The 18,125-nt window shown below is 14.7% G+C and overlaps 2 protein-coding genes across 2 annotated transcripts, besides 29 other annotated features; both read right to left on the bottom strand. All coding sequences in view use genetic code 6, as the record gives it.

Annotated features, from left to right (window-relative positions):
* Nucleotides 1-121: 121 nt before the first annotated feature.
* Nucleotides 122-2,545, bottom strand: IMG5_154170 (hypothetical protein; the record flags this gene model as incomplete). Its single annotated transcript, XM_004030717.1, has 6 exons — nt 122-197; nt 247-1,157; nt 1,213-1,449; nt 1,494-1,917; nt 2,196-2,259; nt 2,395-2,545. The coding sequence occupies 6 exons, from the start codon at nt 2,543-2,545 to the stop codon at nt 122-124; spliced, it is 1,863 nt and encodes a 620-aa protein (XP_004030765.1).
* Nucleotides 200-243: a microsatellite.
* Nucleotides 2,246-2,286: a microsatellite.
* Nucleotides 2,532-2,570: a microsatellite.
* Nucleotides 2,571-2,635: 65 nt separating this feature from the next.
* Nucleotides 2,636-2,685: a microsatellite.
* Nucleotides 2,686-4,186: 1,501 nt separating this feature from the next.
* Nucleotides 4,187-4,229: a microsatellite.
* Nucleotides 4,188-4,230: a microsatellite.
* Nucleotides 4,188-4,254: a microsatellite.
* Nucleotides 4,255-5,729: 1,475 nt separating this feature from the next.
* Nucleotides 5,730-5,759: a microsatellite.
* Nucleotides 5,734-5,778: a microsatellite.
* Nucleotides 5,779-5,960: 182 nt separating this feature from the next.
* Nucleotides 5,961-6,013: a microsatellite.
* Nucleotides 6,014-10,078: 4,065 nt separating this feature from the next.
* Nucleotides 10,079-10,105: a microsatellite.
* A 408-nt stretch (nt 10,106-10,513) lies between these two features.
* Nucleotides 10,514-10,551: a microsatellite.
* Nucleotides 10,552-11,294: 743 nt separating this feature from the next.
* Nucleotides 11,295-11,356: a microsatellite.
* Nucleotides 11,297-11,340: a microsatellite.
* Nucleotides 11,301-11,339: a microsatellite.
* Nucleotides 11,303-11,357: a microsatellite.
* A 71-nt stretch (nt 11,358-11,428) lies between these two features.
* Nucleotides 11,429-11,479: a microsatellite.
* A 788-nt stretch (nt 11,480-12,267) lies between these two features.
* Nucleotides 12,268-12,301: a microsatellite.
* A 1,040-nt stretch (nt 12,302-13,341) lies between these two features.
* IMG5_154160 (short chain dehydrogenase reductase family protein, putative) lies at nt 13,342-14,210 on the bottom strand (the record flags this gene model as incomplete). Its single annotated transcript, XM_004030716.1, has 1 exon — nt 13,342-14,210. A coding segment is annotated over one exon (858 nt), but the record flags the coding sequence as incomplete, so codon positions are not given.
* Nucleotides 14,211-14,974: 764 nt separating this feature from the next.
* Nucleotides 14,975-15,009: a microsatellite.
* Nucleotides 15,010-15,779: 770 nt separating this feature from the next.
* Nucleotides 15,780-15,862: a microsatellite.
* Nucleotides 15,784-15,848: a microsatellite.
* Nucleotides 15,863-15,962: 100 nt separating the features above from the next.
* Nucleotides 15,963-16,020: a microsatellite.
* Nucleotides 15,964-16,020: a microsatellite.
* Nucleotides 15,965-16,004: a microsatellite.
* Nucleotides 16,021-16,114: 94 nt separating the features above from the next.
* Nucleotides 16,115-16,170: a microsatellite.
* Nucleotides 16,123-16,173: a microsatellite.
* A 215-nt stretch (nt 16,174-16,388) lies between these two features.
* Nucleotides 16,389-16,427: a microsatellite.
* A 119-nt stretch (nt 16,428-16,546) lies between these two features.
* Nucleotides 16,547-16,598: a microsatellite.
* A 1,502-nt stretch (nt 16,599-18,100) lies between these two features.
* Nucleotides 18,101-18,125: part of a microsatellite that runs on past the window's edge.

Raw genomic sequence — 18,125 nt, 5'->3', positions numbered from 1 at the left:
AGATGATTTTAAAAAATGTTATTTTTTATTTTTATTATTTTATTACTATAAAAATTATAAAAAAAATATATTAGAGTATTTTTTTTTTAAAAAAAAATAAATATTTTAAATACAATTAAAATCACATATTCTCAATAATTTCAATTGCGAAATATTTTACATCATTATCACTATCGTTTGTAATATTTTTAATATTACTATTAATAAAAAAATAAAATTAACAAAAAAATAAAAAAACAAAAATACTTTTTAATTTCCAATTTAATATATTAATTAGAAGTTTTTTAGATTATTTCTTTTAGTATTTTCAGTATAATTAGTTTTAAATTTGAAACACTATCATTTAAATTTTAATAAAGTAAAGGCAATATTTTTACTATTAATATTTCTTCACTTCCATTTAATCCTAACATTTTTAAGGAACTTAAAGCTGTACCTCTAAATAAATAACCATTCGAAACATCAAGTTAATCAATTAATATTTTATAAAATTTATCAAAAGCCCAATTTTTATAGATTTATATAATTTTAGGAAGTTTTTAAACCCCATTTTCTCTTATGAAAGCAATTTTATCTTTTAAATATCCAATAAAAAAAGGTTCTAATTAATTTAAAAATATTGTAGGATTCTATAAAATAATAAAAACTAAAAAAAAAAAATCTAATTTTTTTTTTACATTTATAACTTAAGAAACTTCCACTAAACAATTATACCCTTCCAATCTAACTTTCCATTTTTAATCATCTACTGCTTTTTAAAATAACGGAATAAAAGTCTAAATATTGTTTCCTTAATTAGAAACTAAATATTTGCAAGCATAATTTAAAGCTAAAATTTTAACTTCTTTATTTTCATCTTCAAACAGTTCAACAATAAGACTTATTAATTTATTCGAAAATTCTACATTTTAAAACTTAATCAAAATAATACCTATAATTTCCGTTATTCCTTATCTAACTTAATAAGCAGTATCTTTTGCTAATTATTAAATTAAAGGAATTAAAGAAAGTATTTGCTCATATTCTATTTTTTGGACAAATTTACACATTTAATTTACAGCAGTAATTCTTACATCATTTTCTGGATCTTTTAATAAACTTATTTGTATATTAATAATTTAATTATTTATTTATTGTTCCTAAAATAGTTCAAAAATCTTTATTATAAATAATTTATTTATTTTTTATTGCCGTTTTTTTATATTTGTTTACTTCAACAATTACTTTCGATAAATTTAAACGAACTTTCCATAATTAATCAAAACTTGCTTGTTTTAAAAGAGGAAGTATTATTTATTCATTCTCTTCTTTTTTTAATATCTTCACAATTAATTTTAGTTAATCTAAAATATAAATCCTAATAATATCCTATTCATCTTGCATTAAATTTTTTAAAGATTTGCTTATGTTTAATAAGAAATTCTCTTTTTCAATTACAGTGGAAAATTACTTATTTACAATCAAAATAATAAAATTAAATTATTGTTTTTTACTCCAATTTTTTAAGATGCTGCTCTTCTAACAATTTCAGTTTGGTCAGTACATAATTATTAAAACTTGCTTTTTTTAGGTTAAAAATTATATTATTGTTTTATAAAAAAATAAAATAACTTTCTTATTTTTTCTTAATATTATCCAGCTTTTGGGTAAATATTACACATTAGGCTAATAGAGGAAATTTTACTTATGTAACTTTATTCATTATTTGCTAGTCTAAAAATTAATGGAATATAAAAGTTTAATATTTCATATTCACTAAGTTAATTTGATATATTAATTAAAGATTTTACAGCCTTTTAATTTATATTATATACAATTTTATTTTATTATACCATTTCTCTAACTAAAGTTTCTTCTTCTTAGGCTAAATATTCAAGATGAGAAAGTAAAACTATTTAATTTCCTTATAATATTAAACTTTTATTTTTTTAAATATTAGTTGTTCATGACGTTTTTTTTATTTTATTAATTAAAAAAATTTTTTATAATTTTTTTTTAAAAAAAGTTAACCAAACAAAATAAAAAAGGCTATTAATTAATCATTTTTTAATTTAATTTTTTTTTGTTTTTTTAAATTAAAAAAGAGATTGGTAAAGAGCTTTTCTTTTTTTTTTAATTGATTGATTTTTTTTTAAATAAATGACAAGAAAAAATAGAATATCAATAAATGATTTTTATTAATTTTTTTTTTTTACGCTATATTATATAGTTCTTCTGCTAATGCAAATAATACCTCATCAGCTTCTTTTTTAATTAAATCTATTTTATAATTAAATGTAATTTTTTTAAATAAATATATATTATTAAGTTTAATTCATTTTTATTTATTTAAAATATTTTATTAAATATAAATTAAATTAAAATTCGAAAATAATAAATATATATTAAATTTACGCTCTAAATATGGTAATAGACTTGTTTTTATTTAATCATCGCCAATTAATGTTGCTATAATTTTCAAACGATGAATTGCATTTACTCTTATTTATATTTCATCGCTTTCCATTTCATCTCTAAAAAAATCAAAGGGATTTATTTCTGACATTTTATTTTATTTCTGATTTTATTTTTAATTATTGTAGCAGATACAAATAATAAATATATAAATAAATATATATGTTTATAAAAAGAGTAAAATATATTTGATAAATAATAATTATTTAGATAAAAATATATTTAATAAATTTTTAATTTATATTTTTATATTAATCAAGTATATTTAGCTAATTAATCTTTGCTATATATTTATAAAAGACTTTTTTTTATAAAAAAAAAAAAAACAAAAAAATATTTAATAAATTAAAAATTTTAAATACTTATAATATTTTTATTTTACGAAAAATTCAAATTAATTTAGTTTATTTAATTAAAAGTTTTGATTATTTTTATAAATTATCTTAAAGCTTCATTAGAAAAATTTTTATTTTATCTATTAATTTTAATAAATTTTAAATAATTTTTTGTTACATAAAATTCAATTTTAAGCAATTTAATTATTTTAAACTTTAAATAGTTTCATTTATTTTTATTAATAATTAGTCTGTAAATTGCTTATTATTTCTTTTATTTTAAATTTAAATAAATATAATAAAACAAAAATTACCCCATTTCAATATTTAAATTTATTATGTTTTTTAATTTATTTAGTCCATTAAAAAATTTAATTAGACCAAAGTCACTGAAATTATTATTACTTCTGTTTATTTTTATATAAATATTATAAAAAGTTATATATAATTAACGATTATATTTATTTACGTAAAGTTTATAATTATGCTCTTTAAATTATACAATTAAGACACACTATTTGAAAATTCGATTAAAGCTTTATCTGTAAACTTTTTATTCCAGCTTTTTTGTTTTTATATACAAAAAAAAAAAATATATAATTATACAAAAAGTTCAAATTTAGATATTCTAAATTTAATAATTTAATTAAATTTTTAGATAAAACAATCAGACTTTCATCTTCAAAATTTTCATTATAACTAATTATAAAAAATTAATTAAATTAATATAATAATTGTTTACTAAATATTCAAAGTAATATTTTTTAAAGTCTATTAATAACTTAAAGATTAAGATAAATCAATTAATCCTTTATCAGTGAACTTCTCATTCCAACTAATATAAAATTATAATTTTTATATTTATACATATAATATTACTTGAAATTAAGGTTTAAAGCTAAAATATTTTTAAAATTTATTAAAGTATTAGATAGTTATTTTAATCCGTTATCTGTAAAATCATTATTATTACTTATATTATAAAAAAAATAAAAAAATCAAATAATATGATACTAAAAGCTAAGGTTTAAATTTTAAAGATTATTTAAATTTTTTAAAGATTTTGATAAATTGACAAAACTAACATCTGTAAATTAATCATTTTAACTGTATTGATTAAAAAAAATAAAATATATTCGTATTTATTTACTCAAAATTAAGATCAATATATTATAAATATTGCATATTTTAAATATATTAAGAAATTTCAGTTAGTCCAATATCGGTTATAAGCTTATTTTTTCTAATTATTTATTTATAAAAAGAATAAGATAAATATATACTTAAAATTTATTTCAAGTAATTAAATAAATTAGAAATTATAAAGTCCTAAAATAATTTTCGTTAATTCATCATCATTTATTTTATTAAAACTATATGAATAAATAATAAAAATAAATATATATATATTTATATATAATATATATATATATATATATATTTTATTTAAATATTTATTTTTTATTTCATTTTAAAACTAATAATTTTATTATTTTTTATATGATTTTCTATTCTATTTATTTTATTTTATTTTTTTACTCTTCTATTTTTAAAGATATAAGCCTATTATCATAATCAAATTATTCTATTAATGAAATTTTTTTCTTTTATAATATTATTTTTATTTCAAATATATATAAAAAAACTTTATTTTCTTCTATAAACTAATTAAATTTTATTTAATCTATAAATTTTCTTTAATTTTTATCTTTATTTAAATATTCTTTATTTATAGCATGTATATTTTGATTTATCTTATAATAAGATTTTGTATTTTTGCATAAATATAGTTAATTTTTTATCTTGTTTATTTCTCCTTTCAAATTTTAATTTTCTTTATCTATAAATTAAAATAATTATATTTTTAATTATTTTTTATTTACTAACTTTGATTTTATATTTAAGTTTTCATTTTATCATATAAGGAAAAATTATATAATTAGACACATATAACATAATCTTTTTTTTTAAATATGTTTTTAAATATAAATAAAATAATAATTAAGTACACTATAGAAATATTATTAATACAATAATTATATTAAAGAATAAAATATACTTCTCATATTAAAATAGAGAATTTATTTTTTTATTCGATTACTATGACGTGTTAGAATTGTTTTCTTAAATAATTTATATATTTTTTTAAATATCTTTTAAAATTTATATTTTAGAATCTTAATATTAATGAATTTTTTTATGCCTTTTATTATTATATTGTTATTATTATTATTTATTTTAACTTTTGTTTTAATTTTCTTAATGAAAAATTTGTAATTGTAAATTTTCTTCTTTTTCTTTTATTTTTTGTTAAAAAGATATTGCTGAATGTTTTTTTTTATAAGGCATCAATTATTAAGTAAATTTCGAAGTATTATAGATTGAATATATTTTTAATTTGTTATATATATATATTAATATTTATAAATCAGATATTTAAATATAATTGACATTTTAATAATATAATTTATTCACATATTAATATCAATAATTTATATAATATAGGATATTTATTTAATATAATTATTTTTCAAAAATAATTTGATTATTTATTTTTTATATGAAATATTTAAAATTAATATTTATTTATTTTTTAAAAAAATAAATCTGTTGTTAAATTCAAAATTAATAAAAATGAATACTAAAGAATGTATTTTTCAAATATATATATTTGACTTTAATATAAAAATTATAAAAATATTAGTGCTAATAAAAAAGATAAAACTACCAAACATACTAATTAAATAAATATATAATAGTCCTAACTTGAAAATAAATAAAATAATGTACTTTAAAAAAAAAAAACAATTAATTTTTAATAATCATCTAAAGATCAAATAAAAATTCATACATATATATATATATATAATAATATTTTATTTTTTTTATAAAATAAAAACATATATTTACAATAAAATTGTAAAAATCAAATATTTATTTAAAAAAAATTTAAAAAAAAAAATATTAAAATCATCAAAAAAAAAAATATAATAATTAGGAAAAGAAGCTTAGAAAGAAATAGTTCATTTAATAAACAATCAATTTTTTCATAATAATCCTTATCAAAAAGCCCCATAAAATAATTAGAAAATAATAAATATTTAAATAAAAATCTTTCACCAAATTTATTCACTTTACATTTAGAAAAAAATAAATAATTTCATGAAAATACTCCTTAAAATAAATAAAATTCTTGCTAAAACTAATAATATTCTCCTAAAAATTAATCCTATTCAAATAAAAAAAATACTAAAAGAAACGAACCAATATAAATAAATACAAAAAAAAATTAAATAAAAACTATTCCTTATTAACCTTTAGGAAAATCATTGTAAACAAAAAGGCAATAGTAATTATAAATTCAAGAAAATAGAATAAATGTAACAAATTAATCTTATTTTATAACTGAAATAACTAATCTAAACCACAAAGAAGAAGAAGAATATGTAGAAAATCAAGTAAAAAAAAAACTTCCCGAAAATTAAAAAAAAGGTAATTTTTTTAATTTTAAATTTGTAAAAGAAGGATAAAACTTTCCCAAAAATCATATCGTAAATAATAGTAGTTTAGAAAACTCCTAATCATAAATATAAAAGCGTCTTTCATAAGTTTCATAAACTAAAATAAAGTCTCAATAAGAACTTTTAAAAACCTTTTTTAATATCTAAAAAAAGACTAAATATAATAATAAAAATAATAGGAAAAGCGTTTCTAATTCTTCTGAATCTGATCTCGACAGTGATATAAGTGAGCTAGAGTTTTTAGACAAAGTAAAAAACCTAATAATAGTAGCAGATGATGATGAATAAAAACTTTGTAGAAGTACTACTTTGAGAAGAGATTCTTCATATAATACAAAATACTAACTAGAATTAGAAGAGGCCAGAAAAAAGCCTAATTTTTAATAATATAATGATTTTTAACCCTTTAATGAAGAAGATGAAGAATTGAGAAATTTATCGAAAAATGGGATAAAAATAAAAGAAATAAATAAAAATTATTATTATTAATAAAACGAAATTATTCCAAATGATTTAAATGGACAAGAATGGCTAAAACAAGTATAAAAAATGCCCAATAAATACCATGGAAGGTCTTTATTTTATAGATAAGGGGAATATAGATGGGAAAAAATAAAAGTTAAAGACTATAATGAGAAAATAGATAAATATTTAGTAGAAACCATTTTGGAAAAAAAACCTGAAAAAAAATGGATTGATAGAAAAGCAATAATTTTTAGATTCGAAAAAATCGAAAATTTAAAATAAAGAATAATTTAAATCAATAAAATTAATAAATAATTTAATTAAGACCTCAAATTCTATCAATATATAGACTCTTTAGATAATAATATAGCCCAAGGAATCTCTAATGATGTCAAAACAAGTATTTTTCGCAAATGTTTGATAAATTTTCACTTTTTTAAAATCCAATAAAAGATTGTTTCGGAAAAAATGTTGGGAGAATTAATATAGGAGGTTGATTTAATTCATCAAAAAACTCTAAAGTAATTATATGCATTTAAATAAATGGAAAAAACACCTGATTTTTTTACTTAAGAATTATAAATAGAAATCCGGTATTTTAATTTGCCTAAATTTTAAACATATGGGTGTATTTTTAAAGGTTTAGAAAATAATACTAGTATTGTTTCTTAAATTCTAGCCAAAAAATATAAAATTTTTTCATAAAAATGCATAAAGACTTTATAAATATTTGCTAAAAATTGTGAAATTTATACCTAAAATTAATTTCTGAATGAATTTTTGGAAAAAACGCCTTTAGAAGTGAACACTTTAATTGATATATAAAAAACTTAAATTAAAAAAATGGAGAGAAATCTATTAATAAATTTCAGAGAAAATATAATTTGTGAAATTTAAGATTAATTAAGATAAGATATCTTCTTTTTTGAATTAAATATGGATAATTATGAAAAATCTGAATTGAAAATATTCCTTAAAAGAATTGAATTTTAAATAAAATATTTTTTATAGGAATAAATATTTACTTTATAAGCCGATAAATGGTTTAATTTTTTAAAATCATATTCTTTTCCATAAAACGAAGACTTAATATGGAAAAAAAAAGAAAAGAATCTCATTAAAATAAAATTGAGTTTTTTTTAAAATAAAATAATAAGTTTTCCTTTATTTGAGGACTTAATAAATAAATTAAATTCTGTTATATCTATCCATTTAGAATAACTAGTTAATTCTTTTGAAATTTTCGAAAAAACATTTGTCCCTTTAATTGAGTTTTATAAAGGAAAATAATATTATGAAATTAATACTAATTATGTTTCCGAAAAAATATCATAATTATTATTAAAAGAATGAAATAAATATGTTTCCCCTTTAATTAATTAATATTCTATTTTCCTTAAATTCATTTTATTCGATAATATTAAAAATGACATTTTTATACTTTCTTAAGAAAATCACTAAACTTAATATTCTCTACTTTCTATTGAAAAAATAGAGTCTTTTCTTATTTAATTCAAATAAATTATTTTCTAAATTAAATCGACGTCTAATAATAATGTTATTGGAGAGATCTTTTTTATTGAAACTTATTAATTAAAAAAGGAATTATAAGACTCTTGTTAATTAATATTAGATTAGGTAATTAATTTAATTTTAGAAATACTCAAATAACAAATAGATGAAGTATAATTAACTTATTAAAATATAGACCATAAAATAAAAGAATAACCAAAAAATGAAGAATAATTAGCTTTTTTAAAATAAACAATCAACTAAAGTGATAATGATTTATATGTACTTACTTAAAAAGTAATAATAACAAAAATATTGATATATATTTTAAAAATATTAAACAAAAAATAAGGTTAAAAACATAAAATAATATATATAAATCCTATAAAATCTTTATTTTGAAATTTAAGGAGAAATACTTTAAAAATACTGGCTTTTATATATGTGGCCAGCAAAAATTTAATCATCAATATAATCTTGTATTTAAATAATAGATTAAAAAGAAAAATAAATAAAGGATAATTTAGATAAAGAAAAAAATATCATATAGTAAAAAATAAGAAAATTGAATCAAGATTTATTATTTATATAAAGCCTTAATAATTTCTAAATGGCTAAAGATATTAATTTAGACACTTAATCTTTAAGTGAACATATAAAAGATGCAATTTATTAGGTAAATAATTTCAATAAAAGAGAAATCTTATTAAATTTAAAACCTACTTCTTATGAATTGTTAATAGAAATTAATATAAAAGCTTAACCTTATGTAAATATGTGGGAAATAGCATATGAATTATAAATAGATATTTGTAAATGGATGATAGGTCCTTTATTAAAAGTAAACTATTAAAATTTTACAGAAAGACTATAATATTATTAGACAAATAAAGATAATATCTAGTAATAATTAGAAGCTTAAGATAGCAAAAATGCAAAAAAAGTGCTTGAAGATATATAAAAAGAACTTAATAAACAAAAAGTAACAATATATAAAAATAAATTAAAATAAATAACAAAAAAGGAACATTCTTAGATGATATAATATTTAACAAGTGAAGCATTTTAAAAAAGACCTTAGTATATAAAAATATTATTAAATGAATGTTGTTTATAAGAAATAGAACCTGATGACGATATGTCTTTAAAAACATTAATTGATTTAGGTTTAAATCATTTTAAAGAAAAGATGATTGAAATTCATGATAAAGCGGAATAAATTTTATAAATATAAAAAAAAATGAATGAAACTATAGATAATGTGAAGGACTTAACTTTTGTTTTTGAACCTTTTTTTAATACTTTAATTATTTCTAATATTTCTTATGTTTTGGTTAATTTAAAAAATTATTATGAATGTATTTTTTAAATTAAATCATCATAATTTAATGATTAAATTTATATAAAAATTACTAATATTGATTAGAAAATTAAAGACATTGAATCTTGGGTATAAAGTCTTTAGTTTTTATAGGAAAATTATGTTTAGTTTAAATTATTTTGCGAAAATAACTCTTAGGATAATTAAAATAATAATAATAATAATACTCTTGATTTAATTGAAGGGTTTTGGTCAGGATTAATTAAATAAATTTAAGTTACACCTTTAGTATACGAAATTAATATTGAGAAATAAAAGAAAAAAATTGTTAAATATAATTAAATAATTTAAAATGCTAATTTGAATAATTAAAAGTTTAAAAAGAAATCAATAATTTGATTTATAATATTTAATTTAAAAAAAAGAATTAATTAATAAATTTTTTATTTTAAAAATGACTTTTTTAATATTTTTATAAACTTTCTTTTATAAACTTTAAATAATTTTCTTCAATTTTAATATACTAAAATATTATATTTTTTTTTTTAAAAAAAAAAACTATAATTAGACTAATATATATATCAAGAATACATTTTTTAGGATAAAATAATAATAATACATTTAATTAAAGATTAACTCTTTATTTTATAAAATAATTTTGGAAGTGATGATGTTTATTATCTATGTTTTAAAATTTTCTAATTATAATATTATAAAATAAATTTAATATAAATGAATACAAAAATATTTTATCAAAAATAAATTACTTATATTTTTTAAATTTAATGTTATAAATATATTTTAATAAAGTTTTTAATTAGAATATATTTCAATCCTCTAAAATTTAAAAGCAACAAATAAATAATCGTTAATTTTCTATTATTTTAACTATAAAGTTCATTTTTTATACAAAAAATATAAAAAAAAATACAATAAAATATACGTTGATTATATTTTAAATTATATACTTTTTCATAAAAAAAATATTATTTTTGATATTCTGCTTCGAATTTCAAATTTTGGTTATATAATCAAAAAAGTATAAAAACAAAATAATGCATTGATTAAAAATGTTAACAAAAATACTCTTATAACAATAAAAATTCTATTTATTAATTAATCATTTAGAAAATTATATACAATGTAAAATGTTTAAGATTAAAAATCTTTGGGTTTAGGTTTTCTGAATCTCCTTTATTTAGTTGATGGTGATTCTGAATTTATATTCCTGCAATTACTCATTATAAAATTAAAATAAGTGGAACATATATAGATTTTATAGGATAAACACTGTTTAATCTGATCTTTCATTCAAAAATAAATCAAAATTTTATAATTATATATATGTTTATAAAATTCATTAGGAGACCTAATTTTAATATAGTTAAAGAAAGCTTATTTTAATGAAAAAAAATCACTAAGATAATATTTATATAATATACAAAATATTTAAGAAAAACAAAGGATTCTTAGTCAAAACTTAAATAGTATTTAATTACTAGTTTAATAACAAAATTTCTTAAATAATGTAAAATAGAATATATTTTTTTTTAATTTATATGTAATATTAAATTATATAATAATAATATTAGGATATAGTATATAGTCATTTTATTGAATATTTATTATTTAATTCTTTTATAAAAAAAAAAAAGCTATAATAATAAAGTTTTCAGAAAGAAAAAAAAATATATATATAAATATATAAATATATAAATATATAAATATATATTAAATAATATTAAATAAAAATATTTATTATTATTAAATGAAAAAGATTAATATATTAATTTTAATAATTAAAAAAATAAAAAGATTCGATTTATATTTTTTTATTTATATATTTTTAAATTTAATAAATTTTTATTTATTTATAATCATATTTTTTATAAATAAAAAAAATATATTTTTTAAAAATAAATTTTCCTAGAATAATATTTAAGTTATATTTAATTTAAAAATAATTTATTCTATCAATTATTCGATAAAAAGAATAATTAAATTTAAATATTTTAATTTATATCCTAATATTATTGGAGTGATTATTTATTAAAAATTAATTGACAATAATTAAAATAATATTGTATATATTTTAAAAAAATGATTAGCTATATAATATATAATTATATATTAAAATAATATTTTAAAAATTTTATTTAATAATTTATTTTTTTACTATATAAAATAAGCTTTCTTAAATTAAATATTATATTATCTAAAAATTATATGTATTTTTTAACTAACATTTTAATAATTAATTTCGTTTTTTTTCTATTTTTTTTTATTTACTATTGTTTAAATAATACGTATTTAGGTATAAAGCAAAATAATAATAATAAAAAAAATATATATAGAAGTTTTTAAAAAATTAAAAGGAGTATAAATTTATTTTATTTTATATAACTTTAATATATGATTTTATTATATTTAAAATTAACAAATTCTAGAATTTAAAAAGAAAAATCTTTTTTTTTACTATTCTATTTTAATTTAAATATTTTTATACTTAATTATTATTAATTTAAGTGAAAAAAAGATATTTTTAATTATTATCTATTTAAAAGTATTTTATATAATTAATATATTAAAGAAATATAAAATATAATAATCCAATCAGATTTTCCTTATATTTTCTACATAAAACTAAAAATTTTTTTTTTTAAAAAAAAAAAATTATTAAAAATAAAAAAATTGACTTTGATATTGACAAATAAGAGTTGCTAATAAACTAATTGGTACTATTTTAGATTACTTAAAAACTCTATTTAATATACCTAAGATTTCTTAAAATAAATAAACATTTGTTTTAAATTTTGCTAATCTCCCATATTTAATTGATAGAGATTTAAAATTAACAGAATTTAATTCTATTACTTATTATATAATTAAAAAAAGTATCAGATTAGAACTTATAGAATAAAATTATAATATATGTTTAAATGAAAGAAAAATCAAAATTTTATAAGTATTTGGGTGATTTAAAAAATCACACCAAATAATTTTGATTCCTTCCATAGTTTAATACAATAATGAAGTTAAAGAAACTTATTAGAATGAAAAATTTGATTTAAGATTAAAAAAAATTAGTTAATATTTAAGAAATAAAGACTTCTTAGTTCAAATATTATCGACAGATGATTTCTTATTCTATGAACTTTTATAATATATTAACATGTTTATCTTGCTAAGTTAGATTAAATGATTGATTACATTAATAGATTCAAAAGCCAAAATGAAGTTAAATAATTCATTAATTTTAATAGATATATATATCTAAAAGTACTTTGCGTCTAGGTGAGTGATTCTTTAATAATAAAAAAAATTTAATTTGTATTAAATATATTTATAATTTATATTGTTTTTTAAAATAATTCAAGCAATATTAAATTAAAATAATTTGTTATTGAAAATTTTTGTACTATAAAAAATTATGTAAATATCTACAAAAATACACATATATATAAAAAAAATATATATATTAATAAAACTAAAAAAAATTAATATATTAAAGTAAAATATTATATATTTATAATATTATTTATTATTGTTTTAAACTAATTCCGAAATATATTATTTCTAAATATTTATAATTTTTATATATTTAAATATATTAAACTTATATTTAGACTTATTCTTTAATTAATAAATCAAAAAAAAATTGATATTATTAATATAAATATAAAATTTACTGCATATTTTTATTACTTATACCTAAAAAAAATAAAACTTAAAACTATAATTTTCAAATAATATAAAATATTTCAAAGTTTAACCAACTTAAAAGATAAATCCCATAATTTCTAAGCAATATTTTCATCGTAGCTTTCTTTAGAACTTTTTTTAACTTTACAGTCAGAATAATACTCACCTGCTTATAATTTATCAAAATCCTCAATAGAACAATAAATATTAGTTTAAGCGCCTTATAAAGGACTTTTAAAAAGAAATTTATTAAAGGATAAACTAGAGAATTAATATAATTCATATAACCTTTATTATAATACCTAAATAATTCAGTTCTAACAACACCTGGATGTAAACAAACAGCTTTTATTTTTAAATTTTCTTTATCAAAAATTCTTTACAATTATTTTGTAAAAAGAACATTAGCTAATTTACTCTAACCATAAGTTTAATACATACAATATTTTTTCTCAAAATTATAATCATCCAAGTGTATTTTAGAATAACAGGGAAATTTATTGAAATGAGCCATTGAGGAAACATTAACAACTCTAGAATTTTAAGTCTTTTTAAGTAAATCTAAAAGCAAATTTGTCAAAAGAAAATGACCTAAATGATTTGTTCCAAATTAAATTTCAAAACCGTCTTTTGTTAAAAGTCTTTCCGAAGGGCTCATTAGTCCTGCGTTATTTAATAAAACATCTAATCTATCATATTTTTATTTAAATTCATTTACAAATAATCGAATTTATGATAAATCAGAAAGATCTAATTTCATAAAATGAGCGGATTTCTCTCTTATTTAATTGACCAACAATTCTGCGTTTTTCCCTCTATTTTCGTCTCTACAAGCTAGTATTATTTTCGCTCCTTATTTGGCTAGTGCTTTTGCTGTTTCTAAACCTATTCCTGTATTTGAACCTGTTATTATTACTATTTAGCCTGCTAAATCTTTTTTTATTCTACATACACCTCCATTTATGTATTATTTTAGTAATATTACAGCTATTAATACTAAAGATATATTAACATATATATTATTAAAGCTAATAAAACTAAATGTATTAAAATCCATTCTTTTTTTTTATTTAAATTAAATAAAATAAAAGATATATTAAATAAGATTATTTAATTTTTAGTCATAATATTTTTTTGTTTAATAAAATAATTAATAAAGTTAATTAATACTTTTAATTCAATAAAAAAATTATATTATTATATCTTCTAGAAGATATTAATTAATACTATTAATATTAATATCATTAATATATTTATATTAATCTATTAATTAAGTATACATAAGAATACTATATAGAATTTAAATTAGATATTTGAAATATTTTTTACCAAATCTTAATTTTACTTTTAATATTAAATATCGTTCAATGTATCTTCTAAATTATAATAAAAAGTGATTAACCTTTCTCTAAATAATTTCTTAAAAAAATCTTTTATGTTATAATTTTATAACTTTTAAAGTAATTAAAATTATATTAAATAAAATTTTAAACAATTTTTTTTGCAAATTTTTTTATTTACTAAAAATATACAACAAGTTATTATATTAATTTCCTTGAGTAAATAGCAAATTATTTAAATATATGTTTGTGCTAAATTAGTTTTTTTATTTTTAAAAACATTAATTAATTTTTTATACTTTCAATTAACTTTTTATATAAAAAATAAATATGTTCGATTTATAAATATTTTGATTTATTATTTTTGAACAAATTATTAATCAAGTTGTTTCCATTAAAAATTTAAAACAAAATTAAAAAAGAAAATTTTAAAACTATAAATAAATATTATTTTAATGCGAATTTTTCAGATAAATTTATTAGTTTCTATCTAAATATTTTCTTTTATCATTTATATCTATATTTTAATTAATTTCTAATTCTTATAAATTTATTATTTTTCATTTATTTTAGATTAAATAAGATTATATTACTTATAAATTTATAAATATAATACTTTTGTTTACAGTTATGTTAATTTTATTCCATTAAAAATAAAAAAAATATATTTAAAACATAGATTAGAATATTTTCATAATAAAATATTATATAAAATTTATTATTTTTGAACTATTATAATTGATTATTTATATAAAAAATCATAAATTTTATATGAGTATTTTAAAAATAAGAATATAGAAGATGATAAAAAATTAATTATAATCATTACCATAAAAAGACAATGTTTAAATAAAAATTAAAAAATGAATATACACAAAAAAAAAATATATAATTAGTGATATAGTATAATTAAAATTTAAAAACAAAAAAAATTATATAAAGATAACCAAAAAATTTTAATATTGAAAAAAATTGATAAAAATATTTAAAGAAGATATATTTATATTTAAATGAAAAACAAAAATTTATTATATAATATATGAAGAAAATAAAGTATTATTAAAGAGACAACTAAAAAATAAAAATGAATACAATTATATATATAAATATATATATGGATATATAATGATATTTTTATATTATTTATATAATCATATATATATAAATTTTTTATTTATATTATTTATTTTATTATTTACTATTTTATTTTATAATTATTTAATATTTTAAAATTTTTTTTTTTTTATTTATTTTCATAATATTTTCTCATTATATCCTATATATATTTTTTAAATATATTAAATTATATATAATTTTTTTTTATATATTTATTAATTTTTTTTATTTCTTTATTTTTATTATTTTTTATTAAATCTATTTTTAACTAATAAATATTTTTCAATTATAAATATCTTAACTTATTTTATTTTACAATTTTTATTTTTATTTTATACATGTAAATTAATTTTTATTATATTTTCTATTTATTTTTAAATTATATATTATCTATTTATTTTTAAATTTAAATAAAAATCAACTATTTTTCATATTTAATTATATCTACATTATTTTTAAGTGTGTTATATTTTATAAATCTATATTATAAATTATATAATCTGATATATATTATTAATAATTTCGTAATTTTATATCATATTTTTTTATATAAAATATTATAATCTATTTAATTTTATTTTTACTTAAGTTTTTAAATTAAATTAAGTTTATTTGAAAATAAAAATAAATATTATTTAAATAAATAATATTTTAAATAAATCTTTTAAAAATACAATATATGAATATTATAAAATAATATACATAAACTATTATTTTTTTAAAATTTATTAATTCAAATTTTTTCTAGAATTTTATTTTTATTTTTTTAATATTTTAAGATCATTATTTATATTATAAGAATTCATTTTTATTTTATTAATAATCCATTTTTGAAAAATCCAATATACTTTTCGCCATTACATAAATAAACTGTACCATATCCATCCTTTAGTCCGTTTTTGAATTACCCATTATAATATTACCAATTAATTTAGATAGCTAAATCAATTTCTTTATAATTAAAATTATTTTTAGTTTATAATAATTATTAAGTATTATATAAATATCCTTATCCATTAAATTCATCATTTTCCCATTCACCTATATATATTTCGTTATTTTTTTAATTATAAAGTTTACCAAATCCATTTCTTATATCATTTACAACTTATCCTTCATAATAATAACCGTTTTGATAATAAATTTTTTTACAAACAGATTAATCTTGTTATTGACTAGAAGATTAATCTAAACTATTATTATTAAATGTTATGAACACATTATTATTCTCATTTACATTAGATTATTCCTATATATTATTAATATTTTATAAGTTTTAAGAATTTTATAAATATTATGATTGCTTTAAGCTTGATTTAACTGGAATATTTGAATTATTATATATATTTGGAATCATTAATTTATTAGCTGAATAATACCTTTTATGTGTACTTTAAGTTTATTTATTTTATATATTTTTATCAATTTATTCTATATTTGTATATGTGTTTTTCTAAATATTAAATTGTACTTTTTTAGTTGGTGAATAATTTCTGCATTATAATTCGTTTGTTGATATTGATCTTTAATGATGAGTTTTTAAATTATTAATTGTTTATGGATTTTGTTAAATTTAATTAAATTTGTAATATTCTTATTATAAACTTATTTATTTATCATTTATAATATATTATTAATTTATTTTATTAATATTAGCAAATTAATTTTCTTCTATATTGGTTAATTTAAATATGTTTTTATTATTTTAATTATTTTGTTAATAATTAATATTTAAAGCTTTATATTAATTAATTTCCTAATTTTTTATATTTTGAAAAGAATATAAATTATATTAATTATTTTAATTTTATTATTATCCGTTAAAATTTTAGCTTGCTTATTATTTTATTAAAGTTTACTTTTGTTAATTTTATAATTAATAGAGAGATTAAAAGTTATTTTAATTTCTAATATTTTTTTAATTAGAAATAATTTATACTGGAATGGCACTTTATTTATTTTATAAATATTGCTTTATATATATCTATTAATTAGGTTATAATTTCATATTTTAATAATTGTTATTTTCTTATTAATTTAAAAGATTCTAGTTATTTTTACAAATCGCATTAAACATTTATGAAAATATTTTAATTATTTTTCCTTTTTATTTTTTTTTGATATTTAGTTTATTTTTTGTAATTTTTATTTTTGCTAACTTTTAATTTTCATATTTTTATTAGATAGTGATTAAAAATAATTTTTAATTTTTGAAAAAATTATAAAAAATATTTAAAATAAATTTAATATAACTTAATTATAAAATTTAAATTATTTTATATTATTAATATAAACTGTAAAAAGCTCATATTTAGTTAAAAAATTAATAATTAGATTAAATTAAATTATATTTAATTTT

This window comes from Ichthyophthirius multifiliis, assembly GCF_000220395.1.
Source record: "Ichthyophthirius multifiliis unplaced genomic scaffold scaff_1120509251175, whole genome shotgun sequence".
NCBI lineage: Eukaryota > Ciliophora > Oligohymenophorea > Hymenostomatida > Ichthyophthirius > Ichthyophthirius multifiliis.
The sequence above is the reverse complement of the archived record's forward strand: the minus strand, read 5'-3'. Positions and strand labels throughout refer to the sequence as shown.